This window comes from Anabas testudineus, chromosome 7, assembly GCF_900324465.2.
Source record: "Anabas testudineus chromosome 7, fAnaTes1.2, whole genome shotgun sequence".
Classification (NCBI taxonomy): Eukaryota; Metazoa; Chordata; class Actinopteri; order Anabantiformes; family Anabantidae; genus Anabas; species Anabas testudineus.
The window spans coordinates 16,000,398-16,020,139 of NC_046616.1; the positions used below are offsets into that span (position 1 = coordinate 16,000,398).

The 19,742-nt window shown below is 43.1% G+C and overlaps 1 protein-coding gene across 1 annotated transcript in view; it reads left to right on the forward strand.

Moving 5' to 3' along the window:
• Positions 1–3,923: 3,923 nt before the first annotated feature.
• nkain4 (sodium/potassium transporting ATPase interacting 4) overlaps positions 3,924–19,742 on the forward strand; it is a 37,891-nt gene continuing 22,072 nt past the window's right edge. Inside the window, exons 1-3 of the mRNA XM_026368687.1 lie at positions 3,924–4,193; positions 17,287–17,424; positions 19,012–19,092. Coding sequence (XP_026224472.1) covers positions 4,140–4,193; positions 17,287–17,424; positions 19,012–19,092 — 273 coding nt within the window. The 5' untranslated portion in view covers positions 3,924–4,139. The remainder of the gene's footprint in view (positions 4,194–17,286; positions 17,425–19,011; positions 19,093–19,742) is intronic.

The window sequence follows — 19,742 nt, forward strand, 5'->3', positions numbered from 1 at the left end:
ATCTGGCTCCATCAGCTCTCTCCGTTAGCAGCACCGTCAAGCAGAGGGGAGAGCCACTGCGGTTTCCGGTGGAGGCTTTCAAAATAAAATAGTCACAACCCAAAAGTAAGGCACTTTAGTAAAGCTCAGGAATAAAACAATAATAACAAAGAGGTCAAATCTGACATAGTCTAAAACAGCAAATGATGAAATTACATGCTTTGAGAAAACGTTATATATAGTGTAGTTTGTATAAGCAATATGTCGTTTTTATTGAAAATACAGATGAAAACAACCATCAATCAACTAGTAGCCACTTTCATTTAAAGCTAAGGCTTAAATGCTAATTTAATGACTCTTGCAGAATAAATACAAATGTGTCCTCCTGTTGACATAGTTCACGATATAACTATATTTAAACAAATAATCACAAAACACTAATAAAACACTTTCAATCCAGTAAACAATATCAGACATGACAGACTGTACAGGTACCATTGGCACATTATTATCATGCTGTTGAGCATAGTTAAACATTTTAAACGCTAACAAATATGCATTTTTAGTGTTTCTACAACAAAGTGGAGCTGAAATACCAGAAGATTTTCGACTCACATTCAGGATTAAGCAAGACAGGATATACCTGGATTTGCTAATGTTAGCCAACAATGCACAGGTACACATAATACTAATCTCTGTGAGCAATAGCTATGTTTAATGATAATGATAATGACATACTTTATTAATCCCCTTGGAGAAATAGAAACTGGTTCTTTAACCAATTAGACTACTTGAGAGATACATTATTATTTTCAGGCTTATGAAATTATTTACCATTATTGTAGCTAAATGATGCCGTCTTGCACTCAGCTCTGTTAAGTCTTTATGTTAGTTGCTAAACTGTGGGAAAAAAAAAGATGTGTGAGTTCTTATACTTGTTTCTTAGAATATGCCTTTTAAATAAATAAGTCAAATCCCCCCTCTCTTAACGTGTTGAACGGAGAAACTGTGTATACAATTCAGCTTCACTGGCTACATTTGTAGTAAATACTGGTCAGCTTTTATTTTGAAGGGAATCTGCCTCGTTTCCTGCACTGCCCCTGCTTGTGTCTAACTTGGTGGAGCTCATTCAACTGAGATCGACCTGACACAGACAGACGCCCTCAGGTGGCCGCTGTTAGAATTACACACGCTGCTAATATGATTTCAGCATTTCTTCAGCAAAGCTTAATCCAGTTATAAATAATTGATATGCAATAGCCTTTGTATTTATTCTTCATCGACTCTGGAACTTTCTTCATAGTCGAAACAAATCAGATGAGACTCTGCCTTCAAGGGGACATGCACCATCTTAAACTTTTATGAGCTAGGACCAAGTGAAAAGCATTCATATGCATGTTGAAGAACCAGTGGTAGTTTGCAGCTGCGGTTTTGCAGCTATGTGGGCTAGTTTGTGTTGTTAAATGTAGTGGAGGACTGAAATGAAGGCAGCTTGTTTAGCTGCTGATTTAAGGTTCGCTTATGATAGATTGTTCGTCACAGTAAGTGTTTGTTGGATCAATGCAAAATGCCCTGTTGTTGTTTCTGTTACCCACAGCAGCACCCATACAATAATTCAGCATGAATAATAGCATCATTAGTACGCCTGTGGTACTGTTGAGCCACAATAATTTGGGGAAGTCGAGTAATTCAGGCTGCTGGAAGTGTAAAAAAAGGATATAATCAGTTTTGCTCTCGAGTCTCCATCAGCCTCAGAAATGCTGAATTGGCTGTTGGACAAAAACGGGCTTCCCTTGAGTGTGTGTGTGTGTGTGTGTGTGTGTGTGTGTGTGTGTGTGTGTGTGTGCGAAGACTGGTGTTGTGTTTGAGCGCCAAAATGTGTGAGAAGGATAAGAAAAGAATACGAGACAGCCTGAGACGCTTTCAAAGACAGAAAAGCCCCGTCCTTCTGGGCTCCTATTTTTTTCTATTGTTGTCCACTATGAGCCAGACTCTTGGGTCTCCTCCACAAAGCAGGTCCCCTCAGAGCAGAGCACCACTGGCTGTTCTGTCACTTCACATTAGTGTCTTAGTGGAGAAAGGACACACTTGTCATGAAAGAAGCGCTCTGGACACACACACACACACACATACACACACACATACACACTCACATACACACATTCGATAAGGAGGTGTTAGGCAAAGTGGGCAAAATGGGAACACAAGGAGAACCTCCATCACAGCATCTAATAGTAGTATAACAGTGACCTTATTTCAGCCTCGACTCTCCTTTCTGTCCCCCACCCACCAACCCAAGTACACACACACACACACACACACACACACACAGACACTCACATTTTACACTGCACACCGTTGGAAAGCAAGTTCTCATAAGAAATGCAGATCTTCATGCATGCACCGACTGCACACAAGACACACAAGACACATAAGAGACGTTAAAGCTGAGGCGTGTCCACTGTCTACTAACTCAGCTTTCGTACTCTCTGAATGAAACACAGCAGTAAATATGTTATTACTGGTGTGAAGTGTGTAAAGGATGAGGTTCGTGTAACGCTGAGATAAAACATGGATTTGAACATTTCGTGCGAAATATGAAGCATTGTTGAAAAACCTGATCCCAACTCAAGGTACAAGGTCCCTCGAACCATATCCCACAGTCTTTATCATCACTGGAAAACTAGAATCTACATGAAGTATCTGTGAGCCCGGAAAGAAGACAAGCTTTTAAAGTCGTAAGCAGACGTACAGTAGATTCACATGTGCACACTCATTATGTCAGGATTTACTGGCTGACTGTGCACAGCTTACATAACACGACAGAGCTGTGCCTGCAAACTCTTCTCTGCTGCACGGATATGACTGGAACATAATGACTGGAGTACACACACACACACACACACACACACAAGTCCTAATCGACTTGAAGCTAGACAGATGCAGATAGGTGTGTGTGTGTATGTGTGTGTGTGTGTGTGTGTTAGTGACACACAGGATTCAAAGTGATGCTTATTATTTGAGAAGCTGGGCTCTCATGATGATTTTTTTTTTAGTTTTTATAAATAAACCCAGGTTATTTTTGGCTTGATGGGGGGAGGGAGGATCTTCTGGACTCAGGTGGACGTGAGACGGCGGAGGAGTGTGTGATGAAATGAGATGTGAAGTGCTTCCTCACTGGGGCCGCAGACGCCTCAAAGATTCATCAAGCTGCTGCTGAGGAGGAGGAGGAGGAGGAAGAGAGAGTGTGTTTTTAATACAGTAACTGGCTGCTCAGCTGCGTAATGGAGAACAAAAGGTGTGCAGACAAATAAAAAGAGCACTAGTGAAAGAGAACAGGTCTTAAACATAAACTAGTAAGAAAAAGTTAGAATTCAACCAGCAAAGTGGCCCCGGACCCGCTGGAGGAGCACAGGGAGTCAGAGTGTGGGAAAGCATCCAGCTGACACACGTTTGGCCTCCATTTTAAGTAATGATCGTGTAACTGGTGACAGGACGCGCGGCGCGGCGCTTTTCCTCCAGCCTGACGATGCGTCGTCGTGGCCACAGGGTGGCGCCTGTTCTCCACCAGCAGCTCGACGTCCGAAAAGTCATTAAATCTCCCAATGAAGTTGTTCAACATTCATTATTTACAAACACCTAAATGTTTCTTTTCCCTCTCAAATCAATCCCTGAAACGAAGCTTCTTCTTTTCAGCTGTAATTGTAATTTCCGATCACACATGATCATTCGTCTAATAGGAACTGATGTGGTCGCCATGGCAATAAATTGGTTGATTTGGACTGTTTTGAACTAACAAGCGCGCTCAGACAGTTTGCAGAGAGCGGTGAGCCCCGGCGCCTCACACACCCCACACCACCGCCTCCCACTCTCCTCCTCCTCCTCCTCCTCCACCACCTCCTCCTCCTCCTCCTTCTACCCACCGGCTCGCAGCCATCCACCCAGCCAGTCACCTCAAGTGCGACCGGGCGGCTGGAGCGAAGGCGAACAAGCAGACGCAGAGCGGCCAGAGAGCGATCCGACAGATCAAAACCGAGAGGAGGATGAGACCCCGGTGATCCGAGTCAGGACTGAGGCTGGTCGGCACACTGAAAGATCATCCGACCTGTTTCCAGGTCCCCTTCCTCCCGGCAGAGTCACGTTTTTTCGCCGCTGACACAATGGGCTGCTGCAGCGGGCGATGCACCCTCATCTTCATCTGCACTTTACAGCTGGTGAGTCGAGCCGCGTCCGTCTGTTCTGTTTGGCTTTTTTTTTTTTTTAGGGTTATGGTTAACAATTTTATAGCCTATTTAAAAGAAGAAGAAGAAAAAAAAAAAACTGCAATGAGATGTCTTGTGTGAAAACTTAGCGCACAGCTGGATGAGGAGTCACACGGTGGAAAGTGAAACGTGTTCCAGAAACACCAGCCTGTCCTAAAACTTCCCTAACTTATCCCACTAACACGTCCCTGTGTTTTTATGTCCATTTGAAGAAAGTAAAAGTCATGTTTTGTGTTCACTCGATCCATGAGGAAATTCACTGTTGTGAGACGTGTGGTGCTGTGGATGCTCTGGACCTGGTCAGCAGTGGCACCAGTGATGGACAGTATTGGGGTAACTGTGCTGTGTGATGTATGATCAAAGTGCATCAGCAAATAGATGCATTTGCTCTTCATTTATTTATTTAATATTGTAATGATGACCTAGTATATGATCCACTCAAATGCACAGTGTTACCAGAAGTAATATGTTGCACAGTGATATCAGGGGCTTCTGTTGTCTCATGAGACGTCTGCTAATACATTCAGTGCTCTTATCTCAAAATGTGAAGAATCAAACTCACTGTATGTTGGGAAGTGCTGATCCACACACACACACACCAACGGGCCGACACAGAGACTTAACAGCTTGATGGAACATTTCAGTTTTTGATCAGTGAACTGTGGGTTGTGACATTTTCCTGATGGTAGCCGCCTCGGTCTCGCACTGTGCTTCCCACTGACTCGCAGGCCAGCCCTGCCTTCGCCACTAGCCGTGAGTGGAGTTCACTTGACAGGCGGCGAGAAATGTTATTTATGGCTGCATTATAACTGAGCTTGCTCACGCCATAAGCCCCTGAGTAAATGCCGCTTTTAACAGCTAAGGGAGCAATAAAATCTTCTTCAGACAAAAGGGTCGGAGGGGGAAAGTTGTAATGTATTATGACACACACAGGAGGATGCAGAAACAAAGGAAATAGGAAAACATGATGAAAGGAAAGGCTGAATGATGGGTGGTGTTGTTTGATACCATTGATAAGTCTTTCATTGCACTGATTCTGTTTCATTATGTCTTCTCAAGCAAACTGCTGGTTAGAAATAGAAGAAGCTGATAATGTGGATTGCAAATGAGTTGAAATACTTTTCCCAAGTCTGTTTTGCTTTTTCCCAGTAACATGATTAAGACAAGTGTTTGTTGCAGTTGTTTCTTTTTCGCCGTTTGAACCAAATCCCACTGCCTCCGGCCTTCGTTTCCCGCTACCTTTTTCCCCCCACTTCATCTTCCAGATGAATAGCTGGTGTGTATGTGTGTGTGTTTGTGTGTGTGTGTCTTTCAGGTTTCATTTCTCTACATTCATTAGATGCGAGGAAGAGGGGGAAACTGAAATCTGGGTGCTTTTGGTCGCAGTGGTCTCAGTAATGCTCTGTGTTAGAAATTATGACTCGCTGTCTGACGACAAACACACGCTCGGAGGCTGGGAGCTCATCTTGAGGGACACACCTGTTTTTCTTTGCCAGATTTTGGACCTTTTTGCCTCATTAGACAGAAGGAGGTTGACAATTTGTTAAGGGGTTTATAAAGCTGTCAGCAGGCTGCCTAAAAAGTCCCTGAACACTCCTGGAAACAGCTTTAGTTTCCCCTGGCACTATTTCTGGATGACCTGACACTTCCTGTCTGCAGGAACACACACAGGCACAGACACACACACCTCCACACTTCTAATGAGTTTAACCTGTGAGGAAGGGCTGCATTAAACCCTGCACAACCTTTCAAAGGTCATCAGGTTGTAGGCAAATGTGTTTATGTGTGTGTGTGTGTGTGTGTGTGTGTGTGTGTGTGTGTGTGTGCGTGTATACATTTGCCTATTCACATTAATAAACATGTGTGAGTGCGTGCGCCGCAGCACAAGGGGCCCACGCTCTCCCCTGGCTGAAACCTATGCATTGACAATGAGCCAGGTTATTCCCAGTCCATTACAGGGTAAAACTACCATTAACAAAACAACATACCCTGCTCCTCAGATGTAAAAATAGCCCTTGTGAACCGCTGTGTGTGCTAATTAGCCAAGCAGAGTGCTTTGATCAAACCTCTTTTGGCATCTCGGCCATCCCCTAATTGAATTGTGGTGCGCTTTCCTCATCAACAGGCTGAGCGGTGGGACTCGTCTCTCTAGGACAGAAGGCAACAGATAATGAGCCTGTATTGATCGAAACGCCTCTGTTCCCTCTTCTCTCTGCAGCCTAACTGTTCCAGACAGTAGGGTTGGATGGTTGTCAGAACCCCGATCAACCCCAGAGAATGGCAAGCATTGGAAGGAAGCCCTGTCTGTCTAATGATTTGTTTGTACTCAGAGACGCAGTCAAGCTCGTTTTTTGTCTCAACGGGTCGCTCTTTAGAGGTGTTGACCTGAAACTGAACCGGCGTGGAAGCGTTTCGATTGGTCAGATAAGGGACCCAGCCCAGACATATTGTGAATGTCAGCAGCTAGGCCACGGACGTGGTCGCGAATGGAGCGGCTGGTTAATGCCGCTCTGCGGACAGCAGGTGATTGATGAAAGAGTCCTCTTCGTCAGTCGCTTTGGTTTTTTTGGGGGGGGAAAGGGCGAACAGGCTGATACGCACAAGTACCCACACACATAATCACAGGGAACAAGGTTAATGAGCTCAGAACTGAACATTGACCCTGAAAATGCCTGGCCATAACTGTGCTGGCAGCGCTGATGGATGTTACCTCACACAAGCCCCTCGTCACTCACACACGCACACACACACAGCTGCACATTTGGAACTGTGAGTTATAGGTTAGTAGGTCTAGTGTTCAGTAAAGATTACAGCCTTTGTATGAGGGGAGGAAGCTCAGCCCTGTGTGCCTCTGGCATAATGAGAGAAACGAGGAAAGGAGCTGGAAGCGCTTCTATTTGATCTCAGACATGGACGAGAAAAAAAAGGGTCCATCTCGCACAGTGAACGGCCTGAATGGACGAAGTGCTGTGAGTGCGGTGACCCAGAGTGCGTAGCGGCAGAGATATGCAAGTTTTACCTCATCTTCATGCCAGAATTGTCAGACTACTCACAAACACCGTGCGAGTGCCTACGTGTGTAATATCTTGCATCATGCTGCCCAGTTTTGCTCCACTCTTTTGATGACATAGCTGGAGAATACACCAACTTTGTAGAGCAGGCTTCAGAGAAGACGACGGAGTTCAACCAAAGTGCTTCCAAGAAAGTTTCAGCGGAGAGGAGCAGAAGCGCTCCTCATCCTGAAGAGTGTTATCTCTAAAAGCACAACATTATTTCCTTGGCAGGCATCACGTCATCTCCCACACATTACAAAGGATTTACTCTGTTTTTTTTGGTTTTTTTTTCCTTCCCTGCTTTTACCGCTAACTCGTTTGCTTTATGGAAGCACTAACATTCAAAATTTCAGTTGAATATTCATGAGCTTGGAGATGCTGGGTATCTATCAGCACGCTGTCTCTCACCAGTCTACGCGTGCACGTGGGCTGACAGACATACACACACTTGGTCCATGGCTTTGATATTAATGCGCTGCGCAGCCGTAATTAAGAGTAATTACTGCAGCTGGGACAGATTGGACCGCAATAAAACATTGTATGCTGTGGGTGTGAGAGTTACTGCTCCCGCGTAATCCTGTTGTGTACTCGTACTTGTGCACTGTTCCTGAGGTGTTGCATCAAAACCTGTTAACTTGTGAAATACAAAAGCTATTCTTGGCCAGACCTAGATGATTTCAGTTTTACCGCTTACAGATGCTACAGACATCTGCTTAGCGTAACTTGTCTGGTCGGTGCTTTTGTAAATGCATGCGTGCAACTTCCTTTAGAGTGTCTGTGTGAGTGGGGAGTGTAGCGTGATCAATGATAATGAACTGTGTTTCCTTGGCACTGCCAGGTTGATGGAAGAGATAGGCCAGCGGGAACAGAGTGGATGGTTACAGCTCTTTTATCTCTATGTTTCTCTCGGTTCGTCTTCGCCTTTCTGGGCCTGCTATTAAGTTTTCATAAAGCCTCTCTGGACAGTGATTCATATCATGGTGAGCAGAAACACATATTTTTTTTACTGTTTGCTTAGGCTTGAACAGACGACGGTGGAATAAGATAGCATCCCTGTCTGAATTATCCATGCAGAAACAAAATGTGGTGCCTCCGTGTGTTAAACACAGACATACAGTATGTAATTTAACATACCATATGCCAACAGATGCCAACAGCCATATACACTCATGAGTGTATTCACCAGATGTCAACTTTGGTTGGGATTTTCTAAACCTATTAAAGATGCCATATACCTAACTGCTTTATAATGTTTAAGTTAGCTGTTACAGTCCGCCTTTAAGCCTGTTTCTATGCAACTAAACTGCAAGTCTGTGTACATTTCTGTGGCAAACTTAATTAGATTGTTACATTGCATTTATAGAAAACGTAATCAGTAGTTACGTTTCCCACATAAATGCATTTGTGACTGTACTTAAGTTGTATAGAAACATAGTTTTTCGGAGACTCTTATTTTGTTGCATTACCATTTTTTAACATGTGGTACCAGCACTGACCATCATTAAACAGAGAGAGGCTAACATTAGGATAAAATAAAGAAATGAATGTTAAATTGATTACAGCCCTATAGCCACTTATGTCCAAGACTGAGAGACACATATTTTACTGTCTCGTCAGTTTACACGCTAAAGGCTGTGGGCTTAGAATCAGGAAGTGCCCAGTCCTTGATAGAAACAATGTTCCCAGTCAATTAAAATGAATTACACAATAATTGATTAAGATCTACTTAGGGTTAGGGTTACACTGCTCAAATATTTCTCTGCAAGACTGCAACATATACAAATACATATTATACTTTGCCAGTTTTTAAAATGATTGTTCACATGTTGGCATGTTTGTTATCTTTCCAGAGACATTGTAAAAGTGGAGGATGAAGGGCAGAAGGTTCTAACAGTACAGTATGGGATCATAGGCTGCACGAGAAGCAGTGATATGATTTCAGAAATGAAGGTCTTACATTGTCTCTGGAGCTTCTTCTTTTCCTTTTAGAGGTCAAAAGGTCACCATAATTATGTACTGTGTGCGAGTCCTGTGCTTGTGTTGTCAATTGGACCCCTGGTGTTGTGGTGATGATTGTGGTCTTGACTGTTGTGATTGCTGTGCCTGCAGCCCCCATGCACAGAAGAGCAGACCCTGACAGGTCCTGCTTGGCCTTAGCTTCAAGTACAGGCCCACCAAAAAAGACAATTAAACACCAGTGTGTGTGTGTGTGTGTGTGTTGTAGGTCACAAGGCAAGGTGAATATATAATCAATTCTCCCAAACTCACAGCTCAGACTTGTGGAGCTGCCCCAGTGTGTCGTCGTCTCACCTGAGAGCTCAGTGTAACCAGGACACTCAGGGATGAGGAGCACTGCTCCAATGAGTAATAAATGTTCACGTTCCACCCATAATGTGTATCCTTTGTTAAAACACAACAAGGCCTTTCTCTCTTCCTCATTTCCCCTCCTTCTGGGATGCCAGGTTGGAATATGTTTGAATTATTGATTACCATCTGATTTATCAGCGAGGCTAAAGCCACTGGAGATTTGGGGGAGATGCGGATAGAGAGGTGGAGAGCAATAGAGTGAGACGAGGGGGAAGGGTGGTGGTTTGACCTCTCACTCTGGGCCAATTATGAGCATGGCCCTAGAGACCTGAGGTCTCCGTATTTAGGCTTCCCTCTCTTTCATTTTCTATCCCTTTCCCCTCCCTGTTCCTGGCGCACTGTTACCGTGGCAACCTTTACATATACAATAAGATGCTGACGAGCTCGCAGGAAATAAGAATCAACCTGTCAAATGGAGATATGGGAATTTATGATGCAAATCTGATTTAGCGTGCTGAGGAGAGAGAGTAGTGCTGGTAGACGACCTCGTGGGGGGGGTTGGGCTGCACAGAACATGGGTCTCAGTACACATCGTGCTCTCAAGACAACTGTCACTCTAAACATAGCTCTACTTACATATATAGCCTTTAACCTCACCACAGAAATGATCCACCCAAAATGCAGCATAGCAACCAGGCAGATGCAGCTTTACCACTCGATGTGAATTGTATTTATTTTATACATTTGTCTGAGGTTACTTGTGAAGCAGAGATTAAACGCAACTACATGTAGGTTTTATGATAATTGAGAGGAGGGGGTGACCTTCCTGTTGTTTCTCGACCTTCCCCAGGTTCGGGAATGCCCCCCCCCGCCTTTGCTCCGTGCATGTTGGTTTATAATAATATGTGTGTTCTTGGAAAAGCCATCTTCTCTCTCTGCCTAGTGGCCTTTTTTACAGCAGTTCTCCATTTTAATGTCTTCAGTTTAACAGACCATTAATTATGTGGTTATAGTGAAAACCTTGGGCTGGCAAATGTGAGTGTGTGTACACTTCCATGCACAGGCTCATGTGAGTGTGTCTGTGTGTGTTCCACATGAATGACGCTCCAATATTAAGCTATAATGGAGATAAAACTAGAACTATTTGCAAGCCCATTTCTCTTTTTCCATTCCAGCAGTTCCAGCGGTGTCATTTGTTATAGTGTGCCATCGAATAAATTGCTTTGGGAGCACCACAGCTGGGATGACTATCTTGACAGATCACACTCAGTTGAATGGCTGGAAAGCATATTCATCTCACTCGAACCCCCCCCCCCCCGCCCCTACTGTTTTTGGCATTCAGTCCTTGTTTTACAAGCAGCTGATGACTTCACGGATGTTTTTGACCTGATTGTGTCGTGTGATCAGATGATTGGACAGCAGGGCCGCACGCAGCATAACTTTGGTGGATGAAAGTTGAGGAGTGATGCTATTATGATGAAAAGAGCAACATCCCTGACTCAATTATGGAAAGTAGAGCTGGAGGGTACAAACTGTTGACAGCTGTTTGCTGTTCTTGACTGCATATTCTTGATGAGAACTTCCTCTGTTGCAGCTAAATCGACTACTTGTTAATTAGGGCGAAACATAAACAGCTTTTTGTTGGATATGGGACATGGGAGAGACAGTGAGGAAGAGAGGATTGGCTGGTATAAGCTGCTCTCGTTTCGTCACTTCTCTTCCATCCTATCCTTTGTTTGTGTGCATGTATTGCTGTAGGTATTATGCTTTTCTTCTGTCAGAAATTAAAGTGTGTGTGTGCTTTTGTGTCTCTGTATTTGTAGATGAACATTGGTTGATACCCCATATACTTTGTTTACATGTACCTGTGTGTGATGCTGCCTGCTGTCTCATCTCTAATTTTCCATGCAACGCCCCCACACAACATGGAGCGAGTGTGTGAGTCACAGAGAAAGGAGACAAAAACCTCACAAGTGACATTAATCCCTTTGGCTGAGGCTGAACTCGTAGCATCCAGTGCTGCTGCTGCATTCCTCCTCAAGTTGACGCTGCAAAGTCAAAATTAGCCTTTAATAATCCAAACGTTGCTGCCACCTTTGCAGATAAACTTAATAAATGACGGCTGACGGCAAAGTGAAGGAAGGGAGAAAAAGGGAGAAAGAGATGAGCGACTGAGCAAGATAGACATTTTGCAAGAGATACCAGCCATGTGAGGAAGAATGTTTACTGTCATAGTTGATGAATCACGTCAGCTTTTTGACTTTATGGGCTGAAATCCTTTAAATGCTGTCTGGTCAGTTGTGAATTGTAGAATGAATGCCTGTTTGCTAATAAATTGTAGGCTGAAATCTTGCAAAGTATGACTTAGCAACCTAATTACGACTAAATACACAGCAATTCAAACTCAGAAACCGACTGCGACTGTGTAAGTGTGGTTTGGTTTATATTTGAACAGCAAATGTCATCAGTGTCTTATTCAAATCTTGTTGAGTCCTGATTGGTGCATGAATGTGTGATCCCTGCATAACTGTGCCACACATCATTTTATCAAGGAGATCATTTAAATTTCACTTAATGGAAAGTTTAGTTCAAATGAAATATAGGGTTTGTTAACTGTCTGAAATGTAGACAGGCACCCATGTATGTGCATTATTTCTCTTCGATGAGCTAACTGCAAAACTAAACAGGAAAGCAGATGACAAGATGGAGAGTTAGAAAGAGTGGGAACTTTAACCACAGACAAGGGCAGTCGTCGGACCAGAGAGGGCAAAAACGATTAAAACGATCTTAATTAATCTGAACATAAACTGTAAAGAAGGGAGAGCTTCATTCAGCGAAACCGATCAAGCCCAAATGAATGAAACTCACCTGCTGCCAACTCCACTGAACTGTTATAATTATAATATATAATATAACATGTCCTGTGTTATAATATAAACATTATAACACAGGACATGTTACAAAAGGCAAAACTTGAAAATACCGTATTGTGTCAGTGTCCAGAGGGAGAATCGCTTCAAAGCACTGGCTTCATAATGTTTCCTTCAGTGGGACGGATTTGGGTGTTGTGTGTTCCCAGTAGTACCGAGAGATTAGTGTGTTATTAGCACTAAGAGCACCGGAGGTTTAGCATATTTCATCTTAAATAAAGAGCTCTTTGATACGTATGAGCTTTCAATGGTCACTTTGCAAATACTGTATCAGAGCTACGATGAGCACTTCACTCACTGTCTGCTTAGCACCACCACCTAAAACAAGTGGTACTTAGTGGAGTACAAAAGGTCTAGCTGCTGTGTGTTTTACTGTGCAGCCCATATTTCAAACAGTGAAGAAGAAAGTGGCTTTTGAAGGCACCCTGCCTCTTAATCCCTGTCTCAGCTCTGCTAGACCAGGCACCACCAAGGGCTATCTATCTACCCAACTCTTCATGTGCCCAACACACACACACACACATCTGATCACACACATACCGAGATTGGCACCATTAGTTACACAAGGACCAGGCAGACACCAGAGTATAATGACTTTACTCGGGCGAGAGGTGAAAAATTGGATTGAAGAAGGTTTTTTAGAAATACTTTACTGCCTGCTGGGAGTCATAGAGCAAAGACAAGCCAGGGCAAAGAGAGGCACATTAAACAATGCTAGCCTTGTCTCTTTTACAACCTTCCCCTCTAGAGTTTCAGAAATTTGCTTAAATGCTTCAAAGATGAATTTAATAGTTTTACCCAGTCAATAGCCAAGTGGTTGATATAGATGGATGGTAATACATTTCTAACCAGTTTAATATCTGCTAATCAAATTCTAAAACTATGACACTGAGAATGACAATGTAATCACTTATAGTATGTAGCCATTCATTTTGATTCAAAGCCCATGTCAGATCTCAGCTCCACTTCTTCTTGTGATAGTTTCTATACCATTTCTACAGATTTCCACTGCTTAATCCAAATGGTGATTCTCGCTCAGAGTTTGTGCAGCTAAGATATTATTATATTTATTTTATTATCCTTTATCTGTGAAGTTCTCCTGTGTGCCGTGCCCTGCCCTGGCTTGTCTTTATTCTCAGTGAGTTGCAGCAGTCAGGATAGACTGTCTCCATGTTGGCAGCTGAAGCAGTATCATTTAGTCAGACTTGGCTTTATTGACTAATGTGTAGTAAGATAACTTAGTAGTGGGAACTCACACCTTACATCTCCTCAGTGTTGCCCAGCTGCGTGAGTTTTACTGACTCATGCAGCCTAAAGTCATACATAATGGACAAATACACACACAGGCATACTTTTGAAAGCGATAGATCCCGATGACACATTCAGTAACATGTTATCAGAGGAAACATGGAAAGAGAAGTGCTGATAAGTATCTAGAGGGGGAGCAGTCACCTCTGTTGTCTCGCTTCCTTTTACCCGTAACTGGCTTTTCCCGTGTACACATTGAAAAAGGTAGGTGAGTGACAGCTGCTATCCATTGTGAAAAAGATGCAACCATCCACTCATGCACCCCTGCTGAGTCTGATGGACTCAATGCTGAATATGAATGCAGATATCCTCTCCAGCCTGCAGTGCATCAGAGAGAGACACTTGTGATTATCTTGACACGAGTGGAAAAGAGTTGATTACTTCTGTATAACATTAAGAATAATAAAAAAAACGGAAGTCCAAGTATATCCAGGTTAAAGACACAAAAACTGGGAGACTGTGACGGTCAGCTCATCATTTATTTTGTTCTTTATTCCTTCAATCAGGAGTTTCATCAGGACGTGACAGATTCAGGAAGGCTCAGCTGTATGTGAATATGTTCTTATGCAGTGCAAGCAACAGCTGGATTAGAGTCCGTTATGATCATCTTGATTCTAGAGAAACCAACAGACACACACTGTCATTTACTACATGATTTTTCCAAAACTGTGGCAAAAAAGATCTTGATGATGTTTCACCTCTAATCTGAAAATCTTCTTCAGTTCTAACGGACCGGTGGGGCTTTGTACTACTTCACTATGTAAAGAAAACTCTTTTAACTAAGGTGGCTGTGTGCACACATTGTTGGATACATCTGAAAACAGTTGTCCAGCTGGAGCAGAACATGCACATTGCATGCTCAACACGCAACTACAGATTCACAAGAGGCCACATACTGCCAACTACTTTGTATCCGCAGGTGTGAATGCATCGTAACACTTCGTCAGAAGTGCGCACTACTACTGCAACATGTGACAACACAGTCAGCGCGGTTGACGTATTTATCATAAGCAGCTGTCAGGCCAGACACTCGTTTGGTTCAATGTCTGAAATCCCGGTTGAATGCTGAACTGCTTTTCATACGTTTCAGCCACTTATCTTGAGCACACATGCACATTTTAATTAGCTCTCATATTATGTGGATCAAACATTTTTCTCTCTCAGACACATTTACTCTGATCCTCTCACTGCTACTATCTGTGGCTTACTTCCCCCTCTTCTTCTTCTTCTTCTTCTTCTTCTTCATCTTCTTCATGCCATGTTAACTGATTGAAATGTTTTGGGACTTTAATATTCTCAGCTTGGACTTTGAGGAAAGGAGGGATTACAGTGTAAGACTGTATCCACTTGTGTGTTCCTCATTGCTCTGTTTGTGTTTGCTCATTTATCCACATCAAATACCATCTAACATTATCTAACCAGAAGCAGTAGATTTGCCATCCTTGTTAAGAATCTAATATGGCATGGCTAAAGGAGAGTGTAATTAATGGTTTTAATAAGCCTGGAATGGAGATATAAAAAAAAAAGTGTAAATCGAGAAGGAACAATGGTGCAAACACAGGATGAGTAGTAGTGGAGGTGTAAGAGGGGCTTGTTGCATCCTGCTGTTGTACACACCCCCTAACTGCTTAGTATTTATGGTGGGAGGAATGGTATGTGTGGGCAACATGCCTCTCCACATATACACACCCAAAACCAAAATACACACTAAGAGATCCCGTCACCCTAGAGGGAGTCATTTGTGCCTGCTGGAGGTCGGTGGGAAGCTTTTACGGGCCGTTATGTAGCCGGCTCTCTATTCCTGGAAGAGCATTGGTATCTTTTGATCCAATTCTACCCCACTCTCCAGCAACCTGCTTCCTATGAATTGCGGGCTAATTGTGCCATATGGGTTTGTGTGATTGTGTGCGCGCGCGTGTGCCTGTGTGCGTCTGGGCGGGCAGAGACGTTTCAAGCCTTGATTGATTGTTGTCATCTTGGTGGATTATTGAGTTAGCAGCGAACGTGATAGGCTTAGTACAGCATCTCAGAGGAAAGAATACAAGAGCAGGCACACACACACACACATGCAGGACACAGTGCGCCTCATGCCTATACACTTCTTTAATTCAATGACTGGTAAAAATATTTTAGGGTAAGAGTCCATGGCCATCAGGGGAACTATGGTATGTGCGCTTGGGGGATGAAGGTTTGCACTCATTGACATTACAATCCCCCACTTTAATTTCCCAGACATCAGTATTTTTCCTACTTCAACTGGAGTGAAAGGCTTTATCTTCAGGTTTCTAGACTTGACTTGGCAAAACACTTGGTGCAAATCCCAGTTCGCCTCACTTCACCCCCTTCAGTTGTGTCTGCATTGTTTCTGCCCTCGGCCTCTATAAAAAAAGAAGTGTTCATTTTTAATTATCACTCGTTATTTGATCATTTCAGTCCCCTGCCTGTCACAATGTCTCACCAGGTCGCCGGTAACATTTCCATTACATTAGGAAGAGCAGCCATGACTGTGTGTGTGCATATGTGTGTGTGTGTGTGTTTCTGCGAATGTGCTCATTGGTGCATCCTCTCGCTGCAAGAGACGAGATTCATCCTTCCCTCATCCATCTTCAAGCGCTTGGCTGGAAATGACATGTCGACACACAACTGAACACATCATTGCTTGAGATACAAGCACACACACATACACACTGAGAATGGAATTGGTTTGGCAATGGAATTTTAATTAAATGGTTCGCACCCCCTCCCCGTATTTTCACCCAAATGGCATGCTAATTGACTTGATGCAAATAGGGACTTGCGGTGTTAACGGCTCAAATTTGTGTTTCGTTTTCGTTTTGGTGTTCAACAGAAGGATCTCAGGTGGAGGGTAAAGATGAGATGAAAAACAAATCTATGGTTAAAAAAATTACATGAGGAATGAATGTATTTCATGTGAGAAGACCTGGCCTCAAACAGCTGTTGGCGTTGAAGGACTGAGGTGCACTGAGAAAAGGCGCTACTCATTGTAGAAGGCTTAACTGTCCTTGCGCATATACGCATGCTGTTTGTGAGCGCATATTTTAATAAGCACCTTAGCTCACTCCGGTGTTATTATTAAAGAATGCCCTCACTTCCCGTCAAGTTCCCAGAACATTTATATTCCTTGCAGCCATTGGCAGGAAAGCTGGAAACAGTGAACTGGTCTTTAACTCAGCAGGGGTTGAATTGATAAATCTGTCATTGTTTATTTTATGAAACTTCTAGTCTTCACCTCTGGGCACTCCCACTGTAGGAGACTAAGTTGTTCATGTCATCACACTTTGTGAAGGATTGTTCACCAGCTACTGTTACCAGCACATGACCATATTGGCAGTGTGCGTGCTGCCTGTATGCTGCCGTTGTTCTAGGGCAGTTTTTATGGTCTGAGTGAACCTCATAACCCTTTTCCTTTTTTGTTCCACCCTTTAGGTGTTGGCTTTGGAAAGACAGGTCTTTGACTTCCTGGGTTACCAGTGGGCCCCCATCCTTGCCAACTTCTTCCACATCATCATCGTCATCCTCGGCCTCTTTGGCACCATCCAGTACCGGCCCCGCTACATTGTTGTGGTGAGTACACGTAACTAAAAGGCTAAAAAGTTCATGTGAAACTTGGTGCGGTCTGTCACATAATCCTGTTCCTCACAGTTTTGTTAAGTGGTTTCACATCACTTTGCATTAGCCCTCTGCCTGTGCATGTAATGTAGATTGGACATGTTGATGCCTTTCCTCTCTAATTACGAAGTGTGCTCCATTCTCTTGTGCATTGTGCGACACCCTTAAATCACTCTAATCCCATGGTAATTAGGGCTAATTAAAGGGGGGTGGGGAGCTGGGGGACTAAGGAGCTCATCAGATTTATGGTCTCCTTCAGGTTTCTGGACAGAGAAGGTCATTCTCTTCACACAGTGAAAAACATGTACTGCCTGTTGATTCACTGCTTTTCTTAGAAAGCGTTACTATGAGGCTTCATAAATGTGATTTATGCACTTTAGCCACACTATCCTACGCCGTCACATTCGTCTGAGGCATTAAAAGCCTACTTTTAGCAGCATTAGCACAAGTGCAGATGGTGATGTTAATGACTAATTAATGACTATCCCTAATTTAGGGATAAAATTGGGGGAAGGAGAAAAAGATACAGAGGAAAATGTAGTAAATAAAGAGAGGCAGAGGAGCTGCAGAAACATATTTGTGAGCTACACAGAATAGAATGAAGCAAGAGAGGAAACAGGAATTGAAAAGACGAGCGGGAAGAGAGAAAGTAGAGCTATTGTCTCATGGTAAGTGGAAAATTAGAGAGAGCAAGCTAAGGTGGTTCGTGATTGAACATGCATGTTTTTACAAAGGTGCTGTTTTGCCCTCCGCTCTTCCTCTGACACCTCTGACATTATAAGCACATAGCCCATCATGCGTCAGAGGATTTAACGACCTTCACACTGATGACTCTCTCTCTGTGTCAGTGAATACCATTATGTATCGCTCTGAGTCTGTCAACAGTTGGCTGTCTGACTGTACAATTTCATAAATTGTTATGTTGTGAACTTCATTTAGCCTCAACTGTTTAAAAAGCTGCGTCTCCCTCAGGGCCCAAATAGACTCGCTGAACTTACTGGCACCTTCAAAAAAAAAAAAAGGACCTAACTATAAAACGCACTCATCTATCTGTTCGCCTGACTGGTACAGTATGTTAGCCACATTATGTGACACACAAGCTTTCAAAGAATTTAATGCTTCACTTAATCTGAAATTCAAAACTTCAGAGGCTGCACACATTCATTAATTTATTGCTCTGAAAAATGCAAAGACTATTTCAGAGCATCAGTCTGTTAGTAATGTTTTTAGATAAACACACAGGACTGATGTTAAAAACCAGTCATATTGTTGTGGCTCACACATTAAGTAGTCTGAAAAGAATTTGGCATTTATGGCAAATGTTGTGCACGTACTGTGGCCCTCTCCGTCAGTCGTCTTATGTTGATTGAAGAACATTAACAAGGGGCCGAATCAACAGACTGATGAAACCAACAATGTTACATATCCCATGTCTGCAAAGGGCTAGAATGTATGTGTGGGAGCAGACTGGCCACTGCCTTTACTTTTCAGGTCCCCTTTTCTTCCCTTTATGTTTAATCTGTCTGTGTCGCTGTCTTCCAGTATACAGTATGGGCTGCTCTGTGGGTAGCCTGGAACATCTTCATCATCTGTTTCTACCTGAACGTGGGAGGCTTGTCCAAGGTGAGACTTTCAGTTCTAAGTTCAGCTCTGTTTAATTATTTTTTTTTTTTAATCTTTCAACATGCATCTATCAGCAAAGTCTGAAGGGCTCTTTGTCTGTACTGTGATGAATATTCTTTTCTTTCTAAGGTCATGCTTTCAGGCTGGTGGGGGAGTGTAGCCTGATTTATATTCCTGTGTCCAAGAACCTAGCCACCTACACTGTAGACGTCTTTGTAGTCACACTGAAAAACCCAGTCTTGACTAATGAAGACTTGTCATGGCCAGATATTGCTTTTTTCCTAAGGTACCAATATGCATAGTAGTCAAAAAAAGAAAATGCTTGAAACATATTAACATTAACCACTGTAAGAAATTCAGCAAACAGTTACTGTGATACTGATTTCGCTTTAAAATGTAATGGTTGATGGTTTAACCTAAGCTTATGTTTTTCCAGTGGTGACAGACCACTATATAAACACATAAATACACTAAGAGAGATGTCCTAATATACTGTAGATTGATTTTTAATCATGATTCAGGAAATTCCACCATCAGATGTTCAGTATAGACTCTTTTCCCCCTCGTCAGTGTCGGATTAAATTAGGCTAAGGGTTCGGCTTATGCTAGTTAGTTTGTTAGACGTGTTGTCTGACCGTGTCAGAAAGCAA